This window comes from Typopeltis vanoorti, chromosome 5 (genome assembly GCF_054136105.1).
Source record: "Typopeltis vanoorti isolate ZY-2024b chromosome 5, IOZ_Tvanoo_1.0, whole genome shotgun sequence".
In the NCBI taxonomy this organism is placed as follows: domain Eukaryota; kingdom Metazoa; phylum Arthropoda; class Arachnida; order Uropygi; family Thelyphonidae; genus Typopeltis; species Typopeltis vanoorti.
Window position 1 is genome coordinate 171,369,153 of NC_143553.1, and position 10,409 is coordinate 171,379,561.

The 10,409-nt window shown below is 38.1% G+C and overlaps 1 protein-coding gene across 3 annotated transcripts in view; it reads left to right on the forward strand.

Moving 5' to 3' along the window:
* The window catches only part of muc (dihydrolipoamide S-acetyltransferase muc), a 277,556-nt gene extending 267,570 nt beyond the window's left edge, over nucleotides 1-9,986 (forward strand). For all 3 annotated transcript variants that reach the window (XM_090392923.1, XM_090392924.1, XM_090392925.1), the window contains exon 12: nucleotides 9,545-9,986. In XM_090392923.1, the coding sequence (XP_090249049.1) occupies nucleotides 9,545-9,674 (130 nt within the window). In that variant the 3' untranslated portion in view covers nucleotides 9,675-9,986. The remainder of the gene's footprint in view (nucleotides 1-9,544) is intronic.
* The last annotated feature ends 423 nt before the right edge of the window (nucleotides 9,987-10,409 follow it).

A 10,409-nucleotide genomic window follows, 5' to 3' on the forward strand; every position in this document is an offset into this window, starting at 1 on the left:
TGTATAATTGAGTCTACAGTTTGCCTGTAAAATCTGCTCAACTTTAATTCTTTTTGAAACTTTCATATATACTGTTCTTTTCAATGTAATATCCATTTTTATCCTGCTTACCACTAAGTAATGATCACTTCCAATTTCAAATCCTCTGTACACTCTTGTATCCTGAACCAGCATGAAGACATCACTATCAACCATGACATAGTCAATTAGGCTTTTCTTATTTCTTGTGTCCTCTCTCTCTCTACGTGAACTTATGCACATCTTTATGTTGAAACATGGTATTAGTAATTACTAGTCCGTGTCCTGAGCAGACTCCAGCAAATACTTACCATTATTATCTTTGCCCTTCTCTCCAAAATGTTCACTTTTGCTAAGTTCACTTAGCAAAAGTTGCAAATACAACTTGGAGGATAATTGCAATGTTGAAGCGAACCTTGACATGTACCACACCTGGATTATTGTGCACAAATTTGGTCTCCTGGGTTTCAAGGGGGGTAAAGAAGCTGTGGAAAAGATGCAAAGAAGAGTTACAAAAATTATATCTGGATTATAGGATTTAGGTTATGAGGACAGACTGCGAATATGTGGTTTGCAGACTAGTTAACAGGAGAAAGAGGGGGAGGATATGATACAGGCAGTGGTGAGCTATAAGGGGCTCCCACGAGCCCTTTGTTAAATTTTTCTCAAATATGCGAGTCCCCTTGTTCTTCTTGTTTAATAATCTTGTAGAACTAGAAAATATCACCGTGGAATGCTACTTTAAATTCATATGGATTTTCTGATAACTATATAAAAAATCATTTCATTGCATTTTGTTCTGATGGAGCTAGTGTAATGTTAGAAAACAAATCAGGTGTTGCAATCAAACTTCTACAAAAATTTCCCAACATTGTGATTTGGCACTGTGCTCATCGTTTACACTTAGAATTAGACGATTCAATAAAAAAATATGAAAGAAATAAATCATTTTGAAATATTTATGGATAAATTATATGCTTTTTATCATCAATCACCAAAAAATCAACGAGCATTAAATACGATTACAAAAGACCTTGGTATCGAAATTTTAAAGACCGGCCGTGTGTTTGGACCATGATGGGCAGCTTGCAGTTTACGAACGGCTCTTGCTTTGTGGAGAAATTACCCAGCTTTATGCAAGCATTTTGCATTGAATGATAAATATGAGGGCTTTTTAAACCGACTTTTCAATTTGGAATTTTTAAAAGATCCAGCATTAATGATTGATATCCTACAGGAATTATCATATCTGTCAGAAGCTCTATAAAGTTGCAATATAAGTATTATAAGGGCTAAGTTAGGCTTTTTTTTTTTTGTTCGACGATGCGAGCCCTTTGTTAAAATTTCCATAGCTCACCACTGGATACAGGTCTATAAACTTTTGAATGGGTGTTATAGGATATCAACTGATGAATTTCATTATATGGAAAGTGGGGAGAGAACACGGGGGGCATCCATGGAAGTTAAATTTATTTGCAGTCAAGAGAGAGGTAAGAGCTAGGTTTTTCTCCCAGAGAGCAGTGGGTGAGTGGAATAATTTGCCCTTAGGGATAGTGAGTGCATCTAGTGTGAATGAATTTAAGGGAAGGTACGATAGCTGGTTTGGGTGATTTATAGCCTCCCTCGATGAGTCCTTGACTTCCTGGAGGTCTCAGATAACAATAATAATAATACCAAGGTAGAAGTAATGCAGAAGTCATATATTTTCTGCATACAACTAGTGAAAAGGTCTATCACTTTATTATTAAATTACTCTGGATTATTATTATTATTATTATTCAGGCCTCCATGGAGTCAAAAGACTCATCGTGGGAGGTCCTTCCTGAGAAACACAAAGTCTATCATACCACTCCTTAAACTCATTGACCGTTCTCACCACTCGTCAGGCAATGCATTCCATAGTTCAATCACCCTCCATGCAAAGAAACCACTCCTCACCCTCATGCAAACAGTTTCCTTTCGTAACTTCCAGGGATGGCCTCTTGTCATCACTCCTTCCCGCTGTTCAACCAAGCAGAAGAACTCCCCAGTGTCAACCCTGTCTCACCTGTCAGTGTCAACCCTGTCAACCACCTCTCAACAGTTTAAAAGTCTCAATCATGTCACCTCTCCTTCTTCTATCCACCAAACTCTACAATCCACATTCCCTCAGCTGATCCTCATAACTAACATTAGAGATAGATGTTGAAAGATTTTTAACTTGGTTAAACTACAAATTATCTCTTCTAGGTCTGGCTCCCACTGATGAGATCTCAATAAAGGTCAAAACCACTCAAGGTAGTGGCCCTTCCCATAAAGCTTACATTATACACACCCAAAAGGATGTGTGCTTTGCATTATGGAATACTAAGGCAAGTGATGCGAAGTCGTTAGCCTCTATATACAATAGCCCAGTCATGCACAGACTTGATTTGCATACATTTGGATAGAGGATTAACCAAGACTATAATTTCTTGGCATCTTTAATTTGCTGAGGATATAGTTGAGATTTAATGAACATCATGAATGTTACATCATGGAGGGTTTGAAATCAGTGGATGAGGAGAAAAAACTCACTGTGAGTGAGCAAGAGGTGTATGGGGAATTGAGCAAACGTGATATTAATAAAGCTGTGGGACGATGATATATCGCTGCGTATTTTGAAGGAATTTGAGAGAGAGAGAGTTGACATCTACCATGGCATAGTTGTTTAACATGACTCTTACATTGGGTCAAATTCCAAAAGATTGAAAAGAAGACAAAATTGTATTGCTTCTTAAGGGAAGTGACAGAATTCAAGCATCAAACTGTAGGCCAATCTGTGTGTCAGATGTTGTGGGTCAAGTAGTGGAGGAGCTAGTGAGAACAAGGATCCAGAATTAGGTTGACAGCAGTGGTGTTATCTTGGATAGACAACACATATTTGCTAAAGGAATGTCATGTTTTAGTAACCTACTTAGTTATTACAATAAGGTGACAGCTGCATTAGATGAAGGAAATGGATATACAGTGGTATACTTAGATTTGCAAAGACTTTTGATAGATTACCACATGATAAGTTGATAGTCAAACTAGAAAGGATGGATTTGGATAGTAGAGTACTGCATTGCATTGGAGATTGGCTATCAGCAAGTTCTGTATGTGGGAGCAATATCCCAGAAGAGGAAAGTTACTAGTGATGCCTCAGGGGGCCTGTTTCAGGGTCAAGGTTGTTTAACCTGCACGTTAATGATATTGGGGGAAGATTTGAATGGGAATATTCAGTTGTTTGCAGATGATTCAAAGTTGGGAAGAACCATGAAGAGTAGAACATATGTTGTGACCTTACAAGAAGACTTTAATAGACTGAGTAAATGGGCATAGGTGTGAGGATGCTAGTTGAATGTTTCAAAATGTAAGGTTTTAAAATTTGGAAAGAAAAGGTTTATGTAGAATTTACTTTTGGTGGGGATATAAGAAATCCCCACTAATGATCTAAATTTAGAGGACACATTGTCAAAATGGTGAGGACAACACAACAAATTCGGGTGTGATGACGTGGAGGACACAGACTTTTAGAAGTAAAGAGATTCTAGTTCCATTGTAAAAGGCCCTAATTGGCTACATATGGACTACTGTGCAAAGATTTGGACACTTGGTTTTCAAAAGAATGAAGAGATTGAAAAGGGTCCAGAGGCGATTGACTAAGATAGTTTCTTGTCTCTGGAATGTTGAGTATGAAGAAATTATTATTATTATTATTAAGGGCAACTCCAGGGAGTCATTAGACTCATCGAGGGAGGCCCCAAATCATATTCATCACAACTATTCGACATTCATACAGTATCTATCATACCTCGGCTTAAACTCATTCACTGTCACATCATCCACCACAGACTCTGGCAGCCCATTCCACTCATTCACCACTCTAAAAGTAAAGAACCCAGCTCTAACACCCTTACTAACCACACTTTTGCCCAGTTTCCATGGATGTCGCCTAGTCCTCCCACAACCAGCCCTGTTCTCAAAAATATCTTCTGAATTAATTTTATAGAAACCCTTCAGTAATTTCAATGTCTCAATCATACTCCCCCTCCTCCAACTGTCAACCAATTTTTGCAACCCACAAATCTTCAACCTGTTCTCATAAGGTTCATTCCATAGACCTACTATCATCTTGGTCACTCGCCTCTGTATCCTCTCAACCTCCTCCCCCATCAAAAAGAAACCTAGGTGACCAAATCTAGGCACAGTAGTCGAGATGGGGTCTTATCAAGGCTCGATACAGAGGAACAATAACCTGCTTGTCTCTGCTTGTCAATGTATTCTTCAGCAACCAAGTGATTTGATGCGTTGATTTAGCCACTATTGCGATGTGCCCCCTAAACTTCAACTCCTTATCCACCAACACTCCTAAATCTCGTGTCTCATCAATTTCCTGGAGTACAGTTCCACCAATGTAGTAAACTGCTGCTAATCTTTTCACCCCAAAATGTATAATCTTACATTTTGCCACATTAAATTGACATCCATTCTCCTTAGCCCAGACCTCCAATCTATCCAAATCATCTTGCAAAATTTTGACATCATTTGCATTCACTTTTGCCCTACCCAACTTTGCATCATCTGCAAACAAATGAACTGTTCCTCTCAGATCCTTTCCTATATCATTAATGAACAAATTAAACAGCAGTGGCCCAAGAACAGATCCTTGTGGCACACCACTAGTCACAGGCCGTCTTGTGGACTCTACTCCTGAATAAACCACTCTCTGATATCTCTCTTTCAACCACCCTCCTATCCATCTCACCAACCCTATATTATCCATCCCCATATGCTGCAATTTACTGATTAGAATTCGATGTGGTATTATGCTGATTGGCCGGTAATTTTCAACAGTAGCCTTGGAACCACCTTTATGCAGTGGAACTATTTTCCCCTCTTTCCACCCCCTTGGGACTGACCCAGACCCGAGACTCGAATTAAACAAAATGGTCAAGGGCACTGACATTTCTTTAGCCGCTTCATGTACGACACGAGCTGGTATACCATTCAATCCCACAGATGTATTGACATTGAGGTTCTGTAATAGACTAGTTACCTCTACTTCATTCATCACAATTCCAGTATAAGCTGTTGGTTCTTAATTGTAAATTCCACTCCTTTAGCCACCTCCCAAGTCATGACCTTATGGTCACTCTCACCAGTTGGTGGCAACATGGTCATGTTCGTTACAGCCACTCTCAGTTGTAGTTACTAGGTCAAGCACTCTCTGTCCCCTGGTATTTTCCACTACATGCTGTCGCAGATAGTTGTCCCTTAATAACCGCATAAAATCCAATTCCTTCCTCCCATGTGCCCTCTCTCTTTCCAGTCAATGTTACCATAATTGAAATCACCCATAATAATTACCCTCCTTCCACTCATTTCTTCTATTTGCCTATGCATACAATCCCTACCATCTGTTCCATCACCTGGTCTATAGCAGCACCCAATTGTATATTTTGTTCTGCTAGCCACAATCTCACACCAAATGGCCTAAAATGTGCTCTTTTCTCTATCCTGCAGTTCAACTTCTATACTCCTTGGCTGCAACTCATCAGCTATCATCAATAACACTCCTCCCCCCTTTTTATTCTCCCTGTCACTCCTGAACACACTATACCCGTCGCATTCAATTCCACTAGCTTTATCATCTTCTGTCAGCCATGTTTCACTAATACCACAACCTGTGGCCTGGAATTTCCAACCAAGGCCAAAAACTCTTCCTTCTTGTTCCTAATACTCCTGGCTTTAGTGTACATGAATTGCAGAAGCCCATTAGTCCCATCCCTACTTTGATGCCTTATACTAACTATCCCATTCTGATTTGTTGTCCTTCGTATTCACTCGGGCATATTATACTCATTCATACACTCAACTGCCTCCTTCAAGTCTGCATATCTACTCCCCTCCCCCTTTAATAAATCTAGTTTCCCTGAGTCTGTACATCCACTTCCACATCATTCATCAACTCTTTCAAGCCTCTGTACACCAACTCCATTCAAATGTAACCCATCCATCTTATATAAATCCTTTTGCCCATCGAACTCACTCCACAAATTCCACACCACTCCATGCATAACCCATGCATAAAGTCATTGGCAATTATGGCCTCCTTCTAAACACTTCACTGTCATACCACGGTAAAATACTCACCATCCTAACTCTCTCACTCTTCTCTTTTGCTACCTCAAGTAATTCCCTCACATCCTCTATCATTTCCATTTTGTCTTCTTTCAAATCATTTGTTCCTGCCACGATTATCATCTCTATTTTTGCACTCGAATAGATTCGCTGACGTCCTTTATGTTCGCATCTGACTGGTACGATTTCATCAAACTCTCAACTATCACACCTCTTAATAGTGAATCCCCATACAGCACTCGCTCCTTCATTTTATTGACGTTTACGAACATTATTTTTCGTAACAGACTTTCGCCGTTTATTAGTCGGTACATTTAGCACACATTTTTCCATACACTCCAGTTGCCTTTTTGCTCTGTGTATTGCTCCGCTCAAACGTGCGATTTCACTACTTGCATTTATCTCACCATTTTCATTATCAATCAAATCATCTATTCGTTCTGTATTTCTACCTTCATTTACACTTTCAACGACGCTCTCACACCTGTCTGGCACTACCTCACAATTCTCTATCACACCATCATTTTCTACATTCTGACTATCGTTAACGATATTACTCTCGCCATTCGAAACACGCTTGAGATCCTCATTCTCCTTACACTTTCTGCACATATTAACTCCACTATCACCATCTAACCAGACTCCCATCGCCCTTTGCAAAGCATACATCTCACAGACAGCACATCGCATAAACTCTTTTACATCAAAACTCTTAAACAAACATAGCGACCTGGCCGCCTTTTTTTTTTTATCAGTGCCATATGTATGCTACCTTATCTTAAAAATAATAATTAAAATAACACAGAAAACACACAAAAATCGCACAGACACACCAAGAAACAAAAAGCAAACAATACTACGTAAAATTCTAGTAAAATTGCCAATGATAACATAAAATACTACTGATCTTTTCAGGAGCTCTCGACAAGCCGACGATCATATCAGTGCGACAAATTCTGATGACCACACTGCCCTCTGATTATTTACCATTGAATTTTTTCTTTATCTAGTAAGAGAAGTTACCTCTAAATACCTTGATGACTCTCTTGATCCTGATGCCTCTTACCAAAAGTTTTTTAATGACAATCATTGAAACAGCTGAAAATATCATAGGAATAGAATGCTGTATCAATATAGGTTGGATTCTCCATGAAATATTAGAGCTCTGTGATCAGCGGGAAAGATTATGACCAATTTGGAATGATGGGAACTACAATGAACAATATTATTAATATTATCGTCCCAAGATCCCCATGGAGTCAAGGTCTCATCGCAGGGGGTCCCTTTGTCACACACACACACACACACACACAGCTCATCATACTGTGCCTTTCAGTGGCACACTCAGGATTTAATCTTGGAGGGGCCGAGTATGCAAGATTTAATCTTGGGTGGAGGGACCGAGTTGAGAATACACATGCACACTACACATTGCATACGACCTATGACTGAGCATCTGCAGTGATCGCCAATACATGATACCCATGATCTCTGGCCAGACTCGGGCAAACAAAGTATCGCCAGAGCACTACTTCATTCGCCTTGCGTTCACAACGGCCGTAATTCCCGAGAGCCAGAGGGTATTCCCACCTTTTGTGACCGCTAATTCAGAAAGAGAAGACATGACACAACATAAATAAAAATAAAATAAAATAAATTTTTAATTAGGAACAGATTTTTGGAAAATTTTCTAGTCTTAGAAGATTTAGTTTGCAGAGTCTAGTGGATAGGGGGAAGAAGGATGATGCGATAGAGACATTCATCTTGGTAAGGGATTGTTATAGGATTAACATTGAAGAGATTTTTCCTAAAATAGTGGGAGATGGGGGGAAACGAGGTTATCCCTAGAAGCTGTATAAAGGGGGTGTGAGCAAGGAAGTGAGAAGCAGTCATTTTGCATGGAGAGTTATGAATGATTGGAATGCATTGCCTGAGAGCATGGTGTCTGCAAAGAATTTGAATGTGTTTAAGGCACCATTGGTGCACCCAGGGAGGGGGCCAAGGGACCTTGGCCCTCCCAAAAGAAAAAGGAAAAAAGACTAGAAAATTTTCCAAAAATCTGTTCCTAATTAAAAATTTATTTTATTTTATTTTATTTTATTTTTATTTATGTTGTGTCATGTCTTCTCTTTCTATACTACTTTCTGAATTAGCAGTCACAAAAGGTGGGAATACCCTCTGGCTCTTGGGAATTACAGTCGTTGTGAACGCAAGGCGAACGAAGTAGTGCTCCGCCGATACTTTGTTTGCCCGAGTCTGACCAGAGATCAATTATCATGTATTGCTGATCGCTGCAGATGCTCAGTCATAGGTCGTATGCAATGTGTAGTGTGTGTGTATTCTCAACTCGGTCCCTCCACCCAAGATTAAATCCTGAGTGCACCACTGAAAGGCACAGTATGATGAGCTGTGTGTGTGACAAAGGGACCCCCCTGCGATGAGACCTTGACTCCGTGGGGATCTTGGGATGATAATATTAATAATACTGTTCATTGTAGTTCCCATCATTCCATATTGGTCATAATCTTTCATGCTGATCACAGAGCTCTAATATTTCATGGAGAATCCAAACTATATTGATACACAGCATTCTATTCCTATGATATTTTCAGCTGTTTCAATGATTGTCCTTAAAAATCTTTTGGTAAGAGGCATCAGGTTCAAGAGAGTCATGAAGGTATTTAGAGGTAACTTCTCTTACTAGATAAAGAAAAAAATTCAATGGTAAATAATCAGAGGGCAGTGTGGTCATCAGAATTTGGTGAGCATTAAAGGCAGCAGATGAAAGTAAGTAAAGAAAGGAAATCTTAACCTAGAGCAGATCATATGGAGGAGATTCAAATAGCAGTAATCTCTGCCATGTGATATATGAGAAGTATGTACTCTCCTTCTTACGAAAAGAATTATGCAGGTATATAGCCGTAGTTAAGGTGAACTGTATTGTAGTAGTTGAGGTCCAGTACAAAATAACAGATCACATTTAAATGTATGTTAGTGATGGTGAACATTATTAATGCTTATGCTGAAACCCCATTTGTTAGCAAAGTTGATGTGAAGGTTCATTCATGTGATTTTGTCAATTTTTAGGATTTTTTTTGGTTTTTTGTTTTATGAAATTTTTGATTTTTGTGAGAGTTTTTTTAGACAGTGAAGTTACAAAGCACAGTAGGACTTCAATGTTCATAATTCAAAAATTAGTTTCCTTCACACATCCCCACAGCAAAACAAATTATTTTGAGATATGCAAAATGAATTATGGGTTATATAATCATTTAAATCTTTTTTTGCAAGAGGAATGATTACTTTCAAATCTTAAACTTATTGCATTCTATTTATCTGACATATTATCGTCTTATTATCACTTTGCTTTCTTTTTTTTTAGGTACCGAACAGCCATAATGATGAGCGTAACTTTAAGTTGTGACCACCGAGTAGTGGATGGTGCTGTAGGTGCACAATGGTTGTCACATTTTAGAATGCTATTAGAAAAACCACAGACTATGTTACTGTAATCAGTAAATTGGTTGTAGATGTCCATTATCCTCGGCTTCTGTGTATGTTCTTGCACTGAAGTGATATGTGACTGTTGTAGAGGCCTGTTTCCCAATTTGAAAAGAACAATCAAAAAAAAAAAAAAAAAAGCGCCAAAAAACTTTTGCATTTCCTATTGAATTTTTACTAGTGTTTTTAAATCTCTCCTTATTTCTCTTCTGTGCAGTTTAATGTCGAAGTATGAAGGAAAGTGAAGCAAAGCCAAAAATTTGTAGTAATTATGTATAGCTAATTTTGTTAATAACATAGAAAATAAATCCGTTATATACAGATTTGTGTTACAAATGCTTTTATTGCCTCATGCATACTGAAAACATTTTTGACAGTTGAACTATTTATCATCATATAAGAATATCTACATGTCTAATGAATGTTTCATTCAGAAATAAAAAAGAAACTTAATAAATAAAATAAAATAATAATGGTAATATTAATATTAATTCAAATTTGAAGTAATATTCCAAAATAGTAATTTTGAATGATCCTTAGCGTAATTTCATTATCCCAACTACTTATGCACTTATTTTATTTATTTAGTTTATTGTAAGGCCGTGACAACATCAGGACTACAACTAATTCAGATCACAAATATAAAGAACCATCTTTTAGACATGTGACCATTTTCACTCTATGAACAAAATAATATATTTGAGGACTGTCACTAATATATTCTTTTACTATGTGGTCAATCTTTT